This window comes from Sarcophilus harrisii, chromosome 4 (assembly GCF_902635505.1).
Source record: "Sarcophilus harrisii chromosome 4, mSarHar1.11, whole genome shotgun sequence".
Taxonomy (NCBI): domain Eukaryota; kingdom Metazoa; phylum Chordata; class Mammalia; order Dasyuromorphia; family Dasyuridae; genus Sarcophilus; species Sarcophilus harrisii.
In genome coordinates, this window is record NC_045429.1 from 16,675,625 (window position 1) to 16,691,290 (window position 15,666).

Consider the following 15,666-nt stretch of genomic DNA (forward strand, 5'->3'; position numbering starts at 1 on the left):
TACTCTGATGCTTCATTATATTAAAAAAAAAGTGACCCTGTGTTCATTAAAATAACAGATAAATAATATAAATGATACAATAAAAATAAGGTTTTTTCTTTTATTGTTATAGCATCTTGATTTTCCAAATATATCATTCTCCTCTTTAAATAATTTTTTAAAAAAAGAAGAAAAAATGGTTCGACAAATCTAATCAAGATATCAGTTAAGACTTACAATACTTGCAATGTTACATCATCATGCTCATATTTGCAAAAAGTGAAAGGATGTGTGCTTTCTCATGTCTTCTTTGTGACCCACTTAGATCATTTTGATTACTCTTGGTTCAGCTTTTGGGATCATATGTATTTTTCTTTCCATTTAAATTGTCTTAATCATTATGTATGCTTTTTTTTCCTTCCTGATTATACTCATTTGGCTTTATATCAGGTCACAGAAGTCTTCCCATTCTTTCTTATATTCATTATATTAGTTGCTATTATTATTAATATGATAATCTATGAGTTATTATTATTATTTTTTGCTGAGGCAATTGGGATTAAGTGACCTGCTCAGGGTCACACAACTAGGAAGTATTAAGTGTCTGAGGTCACATTTGAACTCAGGTCCTCCTGACTTCAGGGCTGGTGCTCTATCCACTATGCCACCTAGTTGCCCCCTATGAGTAATTATGAATAACACTTATCTTTCATATTTTTTGGGAGGATAAAACAAACTAACATTTTAAAGCACTTTGCAAGCCTTTCAGTGCTATATAATGCCATCTATTATTATTGCTCATATTTTCTTATAGCACAATAACATTTCACTATTGTTGAGTTTTCAGTCTTGCCTGTCTTCATAACCACATTGGGGGGGGGGGTCTTCTTAACAGAAATAATGGAGTGACTTGCTATTTCCTTGGCCATCTCATTTTACAGATGAGGAAACTGAGGTAAACAGGCAAAAGTGAGCTCGTCGGGGTCACAAAGCTAATAAGTGTCTGAAGTCAGATTTTACCTCAAAATCATGAGTCTTCCTATTTCCAGACCCAATGATTTATCCATTCCTCAAACAATAATCACCTTCCTTCTTTCCATTTCTTTATCACCAAAAATTGTGCTATTATGAATATTTTAGTATATTTTTGAATTGTCTTTCTGTTTTCGCTTACTTGGGAATATGTGCCTAACACTGGCATCTCTTGAGTCAAAGGTATAGAAATCTGAGTTATGCTCCTTTCCTGATTTCAAATTGCTTTCCAGAATACTTGGATCAATTCATAAATCCACCAATAGAATATCAGTGTGCCTGGTTTATTGCCAGCCTCTCGGTTAAAAGAACCCTCAGTTGACAAAAGATAATGCCTATTGAGAACATTTCTCCTATATCTTTCCAAGCTGGAAATACTTTAAATACAGCTCTGAACAAAGCTTAGAGGTCGTTATCAATCTAGCTCATTTCAGGAAGTCAGATATCCAGGAAGATGACCACCAGGTCATGATGGGGTACAGGGGAACTAGAACTGAACTTAGAATAATAAGACCTGAGTTTCAAACTTGGCTCTGCTATTTAATTTGTGACTTCTCTGGGACTCAGTTTCTTTATCTTCAAAATGAGATCATTGAATTAGAACGTCTTCCAATAATAAATCCATGACCTGTGAGGATTTTTAGCCACAGAAACTGTTTGATGAGGTGCAGGAACACAGGGACTCATGTCACAGAGAAATCATGGAAGGGACATTCACACCAGTGGAATCCCAATGCTTGGGAAGGAGAAAGGATGTTTCTGTTGTAAATAGGTGTTTTATTTTAGGGAAGAAGGGGAATGGAGAAGGAAACATAAAATCTGATAATTTCTTTGAAGGAAATAAAGGCTATAGGTAAATGTTATATTCTGGTCAGAGTACATGGGGATGAAGCAAGAGAAGCAGAGGTAAAGAGAAAGAGTTGGGAGAATAAAACCGATATGCCGACATCTTTACCATTTCAGAGCCATGAGTACAGTTGCCTGGCAGCCACAAGTAGGATTTTGCAGACACATCTGGCCTCTTAATTCTGAATGTGATGGGTAGAAAATGCCTGTTATTCTAATGCCAAGAGCAAGTGGGATGATTTTTGAAGACAGAGAAAACATTAGGTGCTTAGATTAGCAAATCTTTAATGAAAGCAGAAAGAGTGTTGGTTTTCAAGTCAACAAAAATGGGGATGTGTTAGCCGGAAGGGTACGGGACAAAAACCTGGATTGAGTGATTAAAAAGCTTGTTAGGGAAAATTAAGACATGGAAGCAATGATCACAAAGAACGAACATGGCTTTGGGGAGAAAGAGTCTTATCAGACTAACCCATTCCCATTTTTGATAGAGTTGCTAGATGACAGAGAAGAATTGTTGTTCTTAATAAAGAATCACAGTTTAAACAGAATTTCCCAGCAATATCACATAATAGTGCTTTGTAACTATTTGAATGAATGATTTTTTTTAGTAAATTATTTGATTTGGATTATTTACCCCAGTTTTAAATTCTTCCCTCCATTAATTTTGTTGGTCATTATTTCAGGACAAAAAAGAACCTTCCTTTTAGTTTTACAATCACTGTTTCTTTTCTCAAACAGATGGCAAAAACTGATGGAGTTCTTGGTCAAAGCTTCAGACAAGGCTTCTCCTTTGCCAAAACCTACAGGTCAGTGTGTTGTGATACGGGAGCCACCTAGCAGTGGCTCCTGGAGGTCTAACTCAGACCTGTAGAATGGATCTCTTCATGTGAAACGATGATGATGATGATGATATAAGGAGACTGAGAGGCCGTTGCATTCTCTGACCTCTCTCCTCTTTCCTCTGCCTCCAATTAATTTCATTCCCCATCCATAAAGAACATCTGCGTCAGCAAAGGCTGCCCTGCAACTCCTTCAGATGTTATGATTCACAGCTGTGGAGGCTCTTGGAGAATTGATCTGTCCCTTCACTTAGGCATAGTCCTTAACATCAGTGTCCTGGTCCAGATCATAACTGGAAGACATGATTAGGCAGCCCTTAACCTAATCATGCTTCAAAAGGTAAATGAAGTGCTATAATAACTGAGATCTGATTCTAACCAGCAAGGAGGGCTTGGCTGCTGAGGTAAAAATGATATTAAAGGTGGGAAATTGGGAGATAGAGCAGCTGGATTCCATTCTTATTTCTTCCTGTGCTACTAGTGTGAGTTGGGTAAGTGTTTGAGGTGTTGGATTAATGACTTCTAAAATGGTTTCCAGACTGAAATCAATGGCCCTGGGATCTGAAATTTATGATAAAGGAGAGAAAAACTGGGTACTCCATGACAATTAGAAAGGAGATTTCAAAGGGTTGAGAGAGGGAATAGGTCTCTTCAGGATGGTCAGTTCATGAATGATGGGCAGTGCTTAGGAATGGGATTCTGAAGACAAGGAGAAAAATAATTTCAATGAAAAGAAAAAGGGAAAGTTGGCTAAAGAGATGAATATGCATGCTCAGGGAATTTGCCAACCAACTTAGATGTTTAAAAGATCCTTGCAGTAGAGAGAAGTAAGGGCAAGTATCTGGGGATAAATGCACACAGGTGAAGTAGTTCTGGAGGAATAACATCAATAGCTCTGAAATAGCTGAGCCTAGCAAGAAATGCCAGCAATAGAGTGAGTTGTATGAACTATTTTGGGGAAAAAAGGAAGATCCAAAAAGAAAGCTGTCTACTACTCAGATTGGCTAGAATAATGCATACTAAATGGAATCTTAGGTAAGTAAGGAAAAGGTAGGCAATCATTCTGGTGGCATGAATTTATTAAGGGCTTACAATGAGTCAATTCAAAAGCATTCATTAATCACCTATTATGTGCAGGGATTGTCTCCTGGGGAGATGAAAGGGGAGGGAGGAGAGACAATGGATTCTTCTTTAGATGTGCAGAACCTAAGGTCTCTCTGAAATGCATCCTGAAATGTTCAATAAGTAGTTTGTGATGTGAGATTAAAGCATATTGGTCTGTGACTCAACTACAGAGAGAAGATAATTAAATGAGAACTGATGTGGTCATAGAGAAAGAAAGAGATAAAGAATGAAGGGAGAGAAGGAAGGAAAGAGAATGCAGTCCTTATAGGCAGAGATGAGATCTACAATTAAAATAGGTCTCAGAGGCCATCTAGCTCAACAATCTTCCACATATTTTACAGAAAAGGAAACCAAGCCACCAGGAAGTTGAGTGGATTGCTTAAAATCACCCAAGTCCTCTTCTCCAAACCCTTCCCACTCTATGATACTATATGGTTTCATATTATTGCCTTTTCATTTAACTATCATAGGTTACTAGGAAATGCCATAGTGCCCAGAGTTCTAGGAATGGATGCCTCATCTTCCTTAGTTCAAATATGGCCTCTGACACTTCCTAGATGGGTGATCCTGAGCAAATTAGTTATCCCAATTTGCCTTAGTTTCCTTATCTGTAAAATAAGCTGGAGAAGGAAAAGACAAAGCACTCTAGTGTCTCTGCCAAGAAAACCCGGATAGTGAGACGAGATTGAACAACAACTAACTGCATCACCTCCCATCTGGACTATTGCCTCCATCTTGCCCTACCTCCTAGCTTCCCTTTAGGACTCAGAACAGGAGCTACTTTCTGCAGATCTTCCCTGCTCTTCCCCCACCACCACTTGCCTTCCCTCTGAGATATCCTTCCATTTGCTCGTTTATATCTTGTATGTACATATTTGTTAGCATGTCATCTCCCCCTTTAGAATGTGAGCTCCTTGAGAAGAAAGTAGCATTTTTAACTTTTTTAAAAAATATTTCCAACATTTACCAGAGTACATGGCAATTGTAAATACTTAATAAATGCGTGTTGACTGACTGATTGACTATTGGGGCCAATCTCTGAGGCTCTCAATAATTCCAGGCATTATACGTTGGGGAGCAAGTCAGGCAATGTGAGACAATTTGGCTCTGCCCAGAAATGCTCAGAAGCTCATTTCCCAGAAAGTCTCCTCTCTGATGATTGCAGTCACACTGCCGCAGTGATCACTTTATCACAGCGTACAAGAAAGTCAGCTGAGCCAGGCTGCTTCTCACCGTCCATTGAAAGGGTGCCAATCAGCAGCCCCAAGTGCAGGAGGAGACAAAGAACTGATCTTCAAGGGAGCTGGGGTCTTCAAATTCAGGACCCCCACTTACTGCCTGCTTCTCAGGCAATGACAGTCATGGCTGTGGGCTTTGTAATTTAGGGTGCTCACAAAAAACTGGTCAGATTCAACAGCAGCCATTTGGAGGGACAAAATCTTAGTCAGTAGACTTTAAAGGGGGCTTTTAAAAGCATTTAGCAGGGGATTCTAAGCCCTGTTTGTGTCCTGGACTGTTTTGGCAATCTGGTGATGTTTATGGCCTCCTTCTCAGAATAATGCTTCAAAATACATAGAAGAAAGCCCAAAGAATTACAAAGGAAAATAACCATGTTGAAATATAGCATAGAAAGAGTAAAAGTAAATTCACAAATGACACCTTCATGTTAAAAACCACTGAGCTAGCTTATCCCATCATTTTACATAGGGTGCAATTAAGATCTAGAGGAAGAAACAACAAAATTTGTCAGCTGGCCTTGATTTGGAATCCTCTCTGCTACTGCCTTAACAATAATAATATAATAAATAACACCAATTATAGTATTAGTATTCACAATGTTATTGTTGTTATTGTACTCTAAAGTTGGATAGGCTTTAAAAACCATAGCTCATTTCCTCTAGTCAACAATACTGTGACATTATTATTGGTATTATTATCCCCACTTTACAGAGCAGAATATTGAGGTTCAGAGTTGTAAAATGCCTTGCAAGTAAGGCAAGACTTGAACTCAAACTTCCTGACTCAGAGCTGATCACCGTTTCCTTTGTACTATATTTATTTTGTCCAAAGTTAGTGATCCCATAATTCACTCAAATTCACATTTTGTTAATGATGATGACAATTACCATTCATACAGAACTTTAAGATTTGCAATGTGCTTTACTTATATTATCTCATATAATTATAAAATTATTATTATATTATTTATATATATATATATATATTTGTATTATATGGGGTTTATTTTCTTATATAGTATATATGTTATAATTATAAAATTATTAAAAAAATCAGAAATCTCATATAATCATTAAGTGTCTGAGCCTGGATTTGAACTCAATTCTTCAGGATGCAAAGTCCATCCCTCTGTTCACTGCAGTTGCCAGTGATTCAACTCTAATCTCCTTAAATCTTGTGTGTGTGTGTGACTAATCATCTCTTTTAAACTGATAAATTCTGTATGAGCTTATCTGTTCTTCAAGACTATTGCTGACATCTGGATTGGGTTGGCCAAGTCCTTAAATCTTTAGGCATTGGCCCAGTCACCTTCGTGATAAGTTATGTATTTAGAATGAAGTTAGAGCTAAAATGAGGGGAAAATAATTTTTAAAAACTTTCTGTCTGGCTTCCCCCATATTATAGTGTGTTCAGAAATTAGAGTGATGGAGACAGCAAGAGGATAGGGAACCATGTCAGAAGAATCAACTGAAGGAAATGGGAATAAATGACCAACCTAGAAAAGAGAAAAGGTGAGAAGGAGGGATTTCTTCAAATGAAATATTGTATTAAAACTTCATTGTGCTGTGGCAATCAAAAACATTCAAGAAATATAGTTCCAGGATAATTTAATCATTTTATTAATAAGGTCAGAATGTTATTGAAAAAAACGAATGGTCATTTGGCCATCTCTCTTAGACCAAAGACAATCATGGTGGTGGGTTCAGAGCTTATTTCTTTTGGAAGAAGAGTGTTATTTACTCGGATTGGATAATACGATGGAAGGTGAGCTATATTAAAATGAAGAACTGAGCGTGATATTATGTCAGCCTTGGACAGAGAAACTATTTTTATACTCAGAGCATCCCCAGCCTTTAGCCATGGAAACCCTGTCTCTCCTCAAGCTTGTTTGGAAAAAATTCACCTGAGAGAAGAAATTGCTTGTAGGCTGGGTTGGGTCAGATGGGGAGAAGTTAATTCAATCTCACTATTAGTAATATCCTTTAAGACCTGAACTTTGTTTTACTTCTTAAAGTCAGAATTGTAAAGGAAAGATCTCCCCTGTTGGTTATTAATAATTATTTCTCTCAGTGAACATTAAAGTGCTTTTTAAATTCCAGTTAGTTATGATTCAATAGATAGTTAAGTACCCACTCCGTGTTGATCACTGTGCTTGTTATTGAAGATAAAATTAAAAAAAAAAAATAAACAAGAAGTATACCTTATAATGAAGGAGACAAGGACGTAAAACTATACAGATTCAATATAAAGTCAATTAAGACATGCGTGCATGCATGTAAGTATGTCCACATGTATATAAAATAGTTAAATGCGATATGGTTTGGTAGGGAAGGCACTAGAAATCTGGGGAAGAATCAGGGGAGGCTTCAAGCAGAACTCTGTTCTTTGTTGTTATTACCTGCCTCAGAAATTTTGTAAGCTTCATAGAAATAGTCCTAATAAAAGGAACTATCCTATTCTTCTGTCCACAGACAGCTTGAGTACTGGACTTGGAGAGTTCAGATCCTACCTTGGACATTTACTGGTTGTGTGATTCTGGGCAAATCACTTAACCCGTCCGTCTCTGTTTCCTTAGTTGTAAAATGTTAAAATAATAGCACTTACATCTCAGGGTTGTCATGGGGATCAAGTTAGATAATAATTGTAATAGCACTTAGTAGCATGTCTGGGACATAGTAGGCCCTATATAAATGCAAGTATTTTGCAAGCATCAAAGAGCTGATATAAATACTAGCCTGTTTTTGTAATATAGGTGTTTGTTCTCTGATTTCTTTGGGACATCTGCTCTTTAATGATGTCATTGGGTTAAAGGGGATGTCAGTTTTGTAACTTGGAGGCATAATTCCAAATTGCTTTCCAGAATGGCTGGGCCAATGTCCAGCATAGATGTATGTTTTCCTGTAGGTCATCCTACATTTTTCATCTTTCTGTCTTCCTTTTTTGTCACCTTTACCAATAAGGGGAATGCAAGGTGAAACTTCTGAATTGTTTTGAATTTGTATTCCTTTAATTATTAGTTATTTCAAGCATTTTGTATGGTTATCGATAACTTGAATGTCTTTGAGGACTACCTGATCATATCCTTTGACCTCATTCCTTTGTCTATTGGGGAATGACTCCTATTCTTACACATTTGGATCAGTTCCTTATATGTCTTGGATGTGAGACTTTTATTAGAAAAATTTCCAACAAGGCATTTCTCCCCATAACTGGGTCTTTTCTGTTTCTGAAAAGTGGGCTAACTTTTATGCATTTATTCACCATCACCTCCCTGAAGTCATGGTCCTCTTAAAGAACAAAGGACATCATATTATACCCAATCTGAGTGTTTGTCAATATTTGGTCTCGTACTTGATCTCTTCAGTGATCCAAGAGAAGACAAGAATTGATGTAATCCATTCCCATAATGCCTTATTGGAAGCAGCTGTTTGGGGTTACAACTTTTCTCCTGACCGCACAAGCAGTAACAAGAAATGGTATTAGATATTTGAACCAAAGTGCCATCCAACTAGCTTTAGACAGTGATCCGTGGCAGGGCCCAGGGGGAGCCGGGGAGGGAGAGCTTGCTGTTCATGCAGTTGACAGAGTAGGAGTTGGCCATGATTGAGGTCTGACATCCAGCATGTTTGGGATTCCAAGTCTGGACTTGAACCTCTCACCATCTGGTTGGAGACAAACCAGCTGTCTGCTGAACTATAAACATCCTTCATTCACAATGATTATTCATTTATCTTCCATTGAAAATGTGGCCCGCAATCTGTCTTGCTGGCATAAATTACAGGATGACCTTCCTGACAGACATAACAAATCGAAGGCCATTAGAGGAACGTGAATAAAAATATGTCTGCTGAGCAAAGGTGCATAAGGGATAGGATGCCTGGGGTAATCACCTGTGGCAGGTAACACAGGCAGAGGGCAGACCTTACCTGAAACATCAGCCTTCTGAAGAACAAAACATATTCTAAAGTCATTTCCAGCAATCAACTTGCATTAGATGGTAAGCTCCTTGAGGCCAGAACCTTTTTTTTTATTGTCTTTTTTTGCATCTCCACTGCTTAGTGGACTGACTCATAGCAGACATTTGAGTTTTTGTTGTTGTTGTTGTTGTTGTTGTTTGTTTGTTTGTTTGTTTGTTTTGATTAATGAATAGGACACTGGCTCCAAATCTCATCCCTATCATTCCCTGACATTGGACAAACCACTTTATCTCTTCAGTCTTCAGTTTTCTCATTTGTAAAGTGAAGGGTGGGGGAGTGGAGAGGAATAAGGAGAATTCCATCATTTTATATAATTTGGGGAACTTTATGGAAGTATTTCTAGAGAAGCTTCTAAAACAAAATTGAAACTCAACTCTGAAAACCTGGGTTTTAGCTAGAATGTTATTCCATGTACCATAGTCCCCGAGGTGACTGGGAACTCCTCAAAGAGAAGAGCTGACTCTCTTTTTTATGAGTATTTTCAACATTCAGCACAGTATCTGACACATGGCAAGCGGTTGGTCAGTGATTTTTTGTTTCTTTTGTATGACCACAGATAGGAGAGCATGATAAAGGGGACAGGAGTCTTTCAGGGAGCAGCTAAATCCCATCTTCTCCAAGGAAGTCTTTCCTGATTTTTTCAGATAACATTTATCTCCATTCAGATGAACTTCTTATCACATGGTAGGAAAAAATATGGGCTCTGTAGTCAAGGACCTGGATTCAAATCTCACCTTTGATGCTTATTACTGTGTGCCTCAATGTCCCTCTCTGTAATTGGTTGGGCCAAAAGGCCTCTGAACTTCCTACTTTGGAACTGTCTTCCTGTGATCCTAGTTGTTTCAAGCACTTTTATTTCTTATCAAGATGCTCCCATGAGTCCTTGGGCTGTGTGACTCTGTGCTACTGACTCAATCACTCAGTGTCTTCTGTGATTCCTTCCTTAGAAGGGCCAAATACCAGCCCAATCATAAGTCATCTTCAACTGCTTTTAAAATGTGAATTATTGTTTTTCTTTTTGTTTTTCTCATTAGGAACAAAGAAAGAGGAAGTTCCATCTATTGCTGCAGCTACTAAAGGTTCAGAGGATGCTCAGATCCCCATGGAGAACCTCGTAAGTTTCTATGGGGGTAAAGGACCAGGGCCAGGGTTTGGGGAGCCAGTCATTCAAAAATCATATCAGGGATGCCATATTTCAGACACTTTATATATCGCCTAAATAGTTTAACATCCCTTTATTTCATTCGATCTTTAGACCATCCCTCAACAGAAAGGAAGCATCCTGAGGGCAGGGTTCCTGTTCTTGCTTTTTTAAGCATAGTGGCTTGAACTGAGTAGGTGCTTAATAAATGTTTGTGAGGTTTCATTTAGTTGAACTTAATTATTTTTACTATTCTTATGCGAATAGACAGGGGTAGAATTATTATCTCCATTTTACAAGAGGAAACTGAAGATGGAGAAAGGAACTAGCCAGTGGAGACATAAAGCTTCTTATAGAAGAAGCCCTGTGATGTGAGCTCTGAAGGAAGCAGAGGAATTGAAAGTGGGGGTAGTGGTCAGGGCGTGCCAAGGTAGAGAGGACGACTGGCACAAAGCGTGGAGTGGGCATGGACTGTCATGTGTGAGCAGAAGCAACAAGGTCGCTATGACCGGATCAGGAAGCACTTTCCTCTCAGGTGGCTCAAGTGGGGTAACGTAGGCACCAAGCAGCTTGCAAATCTGAAAGCACTTTATAAAGGACCTCATCCTCATCATCACCATGATTATTACTGCCACGCTCACTAGCACTTCTACCATTATCAGTCAATAACATTGGTTAAGTGCCTGTTTTCTTCTAGATGCCGTGTTAAGTGCTGGGGAACAGAAAGAGCAAAAGGCAGTTCCCCCTCTTCCTCTCATTACTACTACTACTACTACCATTACTACTACTACTACTATTACTTCTGCTGCTACTACTACTACTACTACTACTACTACTACTACTACTACTACAGTATGATCTCCATTAGGACCACCACCACTATTAGAAGACATTTCCTCAAATTAATTAGAACCTACACTTTTCACCTTGTGGTCCTGTGTTTTTCCTCTTCCAACATTATATAGAAATAGTCTGTAAAGCTCAGAAGGGAGCCCACATTTTGAGTCAGGACACCAAAGACTAAAGTGTCCAGACCATGCAGCTGAAACAAGGAAGTCAGGCTGAGCCTGGATTTCATGCTGCCAAGTGGGTTTTCTTTAAATTAAACCACACTGCCCTGAGGCTTTAGTACTATCCCAAACTCCTCTTCTGCCGCCAGACCGAATTAGGCAGAGATTCAGCAGAGATTCTCGCCCTCTTTGCAGGCCAGGATCAGAGATGGGGCAGAGTTCCTGGTTAAGTCCCTTGGGTGTAACTTAGAGGTAACGGCTCTTCGTCACTACCTTGCTCACTGCCCTGAGGAATCTCAACCTGTTCCAGCCCCTCTCAGCCCTCCCTGCCACCTCCCCCCAAGGGATTTGGGCTATTCCCCAGCTTTGGAGTCTGTGCGCTCTCTGTGGAAGTGCATGAATAATACACAGACTCCCGTCAGAATAAAGAGTGGTTATGAGGTCTCCTTTAACACCGGAAGTCCATCTTCCCAAGCAGCAAAGAGACCTTTTTCACCCACGTGTCACCTTAAGGACGTAATGGGCCCTTTGATAAAGGACCACAGTTTGGGGCCAGCATTTACAGGCCCCTCTAATATCTGCAATTACTTTGGCCTGGGGTGAGGAATGTAAAGGAAGGCAAAGAACAGATGAGTGTGGCCGGCCTGCTTAATGTCTCCAGATTATGAGATCTTTCCTCTGCAAGTGATGGGAGTTCTCTTCATACATTAAACATGGTAAAATATTATAGAAAAGTAGTGTCCATTTTGACAGTGCTTTCTCTCTGTCACTATCTCTTGGTGTCTTGTCTGTGTTTATCTTTCTCTGTCTCTGTTTGTCTCTATCTCTTTCTGTGTCTATCTTTCCCTTTCTTTGTCTATCTTGTCTCTCTGTCTCTGTCTTTCTATCTCTGTCTCTGTATCTTTGTCTTGTCTCTGTCTCTCTCTGTATCTGTCTGTCTTTCTGTTTCTGTTTGTCTCTCCTTCTATGTCTACTTTTCTGTCTCTCTCACTGTCTTGTCTCTCTGTATCTATCTGTCTCTCTGTGTCTATCTCTGTCTCTGTCTCCATGTCTGTCTTATTTCACTGTATCTGTCTGTCTCTGTCTCTGTGTCTGTCTCTCAGTTTTCTCCTCCCTCCTTCAGTTTTTCTCCCCCATCCCCAAACAACAACAAATGTTTTTGGAAGGGAACGGTAAGTCTAAGAAAAACCCTTGCCTCTGTCCTTTCCGGTCTCTTTGACAAGGGAGGATTGTGGGCAGGCCGTCATCGTCTCCCTTTCTCAAACAAGGAGAAAAGGTGAGAAGGGGTGGAGGCAGGTGACCTCCCCACTCTCTACCCAGAAAACTTTAACTGAGGCTGATCTTTGGCCTTTTATCACTGACGATTAAGCTAGAGCTGGAAGGGAGCCCTCGAGCTTCATGGCCCTTTGCTGTACATCAGTCCCCTCATTTTACAGATCAACCGTCGACAGGCATGGATTACAGTGCCCAGGCCCTGGCATTGGATCCTATAGACAAAAAAAGAAAAGAAACAATTCCTATTTGAAATGATGCTGTGGCCCAGAGACGCAGAGATACATTGCTGTAGCTCTCCCAGGTCCTCTGACTGCATTCATTCCACTGTCTGAGGGATATGGAACTCAAAGAAACCTCAGTGATCCAAAGTTCTAGCATCACAGAATTTTAGAATTGAAAGAGACCCCGGACTCCACTTAGTCCAGTCTCTACTTGAATGTGAATTCCCCTGCTAACACACCAGATGAGAAATTCCTGTTTCCATTTAAAGACATTTACTGACTTCTAATCTTCCCTTTTTGCAGAGGAGGAAACTGAAACCCAGACCTACCACGTTCTGCTATAACCCACTGCACCTCCATACAATAGTTAGGAGTTTTCTCTGACATCACTCTTAAACTAACTATATTCCCCCACTGAGGTTCAGACCCACTCCCTCCCAAGGTGGCCCATCTCACTTATGAATAACTCCAACTTTTTAAAGTTTAGAGTGGGGACTTGTTTGTTTTCCCAGAAAGCAATCTAATTTTGATTCATGGCACTTTCTACCTATCATTCCTTATATTTCCAGTTAGAGCTAAAAAGAATAATATTGTATGTTACTTATGCAACTGTTAAGCAAGTAAGGCATCCTTCCTAGGCCTCAGTTTCCCCATTCAACCAATCCATGCTCTCAAGGAACTTACAATCTAATGGGGATAACACATTAATCCTAAGCTCTCAAAGTCTCCGTTTTTCACATATACAAAATATCACTGAGTTACTGTGAAATAAAAATCAAATGAGAAATGAGTTTAAAGTTCTTTAAAACCCTTAAAAAGGGTATATAAAAATCAACTCATTGGCCTGTCAACTATAAGCCCCTACTATATACCAAGTACCGGGCTAAGTTCTAAATATGGCTAGGATTAGCAAAGACAGTCAAAAAATAGTGTCTGTCTGTCCTTAAATCTAAAGGAAAAGACAATGCGCAATCCATTAGAGATATAAACAGGAGAAATTGGAGAAAATATTGTTTTCCCTTGGAAGTTGCCTTCCATGTAAATATAAATAGAGATACAATAAAAAATTTTAAAAAATAAATACAATATATAGGCATGTGTATATATTTATATGCACACATAATTCTATATTCTGCATATACATGTATATACATGTATGTGTACATACATATATGTAAAACACATGTATCTTGCATGTGTGTGGTGTATGTGTATAAGTGAATGTATATACAATATGAATCTGAATATATGTATATATAGAGAAATACGTGTTTGATAAGTAACTGGTTATTTGCCTGTTGTCTTTCCTATCAGTATGAGCTCTTTGAGGACAGGGGCTGTTTTTCCCTTTCTTTATATCCTAGGACTCAGCAGAATGCTTGGGATAGATAGAGAATGCAGTGGATTGAGAGCCAGGCTTAGAATCAGGAAGACTTCCTGAATTCAAATCCGGCCTCAGACTTTTACTAGCTGTGTGACCCTGGACAAGTTACTTAACTCTGTTTGCCTCGATTTCTTCATCTGTAAAATGAATTGGAGGAGGAAAGGCAAACTGCTCCAGTATCTTTGCCAAGAAAGCCCTAAATAGGGCCCCAAATAATAAAATACGAGAGAAAACAACTGTGCAACTTTTGAAATTCTCGTTAACTGGCTAGGTGACTGACTTTGCAGAAATATAGGAAATGTTAGGTTTTATTAGTTTTACATCGCAAGATCTTGAGTCAGGCAAGACCTGAGAAATCATCTATAGTTTCAGTGATTCTAAGCCACAGCCTCCATTTTATAGATGAGGATTTGTAAGCTCTTTGAGGACAGAGACTATCTTTTTTTTCCCCCTTGTATCCTGTGTCTAGCATTTAATAAGCCCTCGAATGCATGTTGCCTGTCTGCCTGCCTGCCAGAGTAGGGAGCCCTAGATAGTCATGAGCAGAGGAGCATCCCCCAAGGATGGGCATGTGGGGCTCCAGCAGTGCCCTGGGGCTTCCCAAAGACGTCAGCTGGAGCCTGTCAGCCCCAGAAAAGGAACACCATCATAACAACATAAGCATTCACAACTGACAGTTCACACCAGCCTCCATTTTTGCCACTGGCAACATTAATTTTTAACTTTTTTCCCACTTAGCCTTTTGTGAAAAATTGCTTTGCTGTTGAGTATCACACATCCTTGTTAACAAGGAGCTCATCACATTATGAAGTTGGGAAGTTTTTCCCCCTCTTTTTCAGCCCAAATTCACCTCTCTGGATCATAGTCTTACAGATCCTGCCCCCAGAATGAGTCCAAATCTCCCATGTATCAACTTTTCAAACATATGAAGAAGACAATTGGTATGTTCCCCGTGGTGGTCTCTTCTTTAGGCTAACACGTTCAAGTTCCTTCAGTTCATTTCCAAGGATATGGAATTTAGAAATGGAAGAGATCTTATATGCCATCTATCCCAACCTCCTCATTTTATAGAAGAGGAAACCAAGTCTAAGACAAGGAAAATTAGTTTGTCAGTGTCTTCTAGGTAGAAAGTAGTAGAGATTTGAGTCGAGAACCATGATTCCATCCAACTTTCTCCATTACATAGTAATGTCTCTCCTTTGAATAATAATTCTTGACTTTTTTGTGTATTGTTGACCTCCCTGGTTAAACTTAGGTATCCTTCTTTCTCAGAATAGTGTTTTTAAGCACATTAAATAAAATACATAACATTTCAAAGTTATATTGAAATCATTGTGACATTACAAAGTGATTTGGAAACAAATGTGATTTTTTTAAAAGCAGGTTCAAAGGGTAAGAAGGTCTGGTTGAATAGATAAGTCCTCAGCACCATATGAACTCTGTTGGAAAACTAATCCCTAACCCTATATTCAATGACTTATTTCAAGAACTGGATTCCCTGCAGAATCATCTTTCCAATTTTGGAATATGTCAGTCAATCAATAAGCATATGCTGAACATTCAAAGAACAGCAAAAACACCAACCAACCTTGACTTCA

General features: G+C 39.1%; 1 protein-coding gene across 1 annotated transcript in view; it reads left to right on the plus strand.

Moving 5' to 3' along the window:
• C4H1orf87 (chromosome 4 C1orf87 homolog) overlaps positions 1-15,666 on the plus strand; it is a 59,226-nt gene that overhangs the window by 35,139 nt on the left and 8,421 nt on the right. Inside the window, exons 9-10 of the mRNA XM_031969014.1 lie at positions 2,596-2,663; positions 10,072-10,151. Of these exons, the coding sequence (XP_031824874.1) occupies positions 2,596-2,663; positions 10,072-10,151 (148 nt within the window). The remainder of the gene's footprint in view (positions 1-2,595; positions 2,664-10,071; positions 10,152-15,666) is intronic.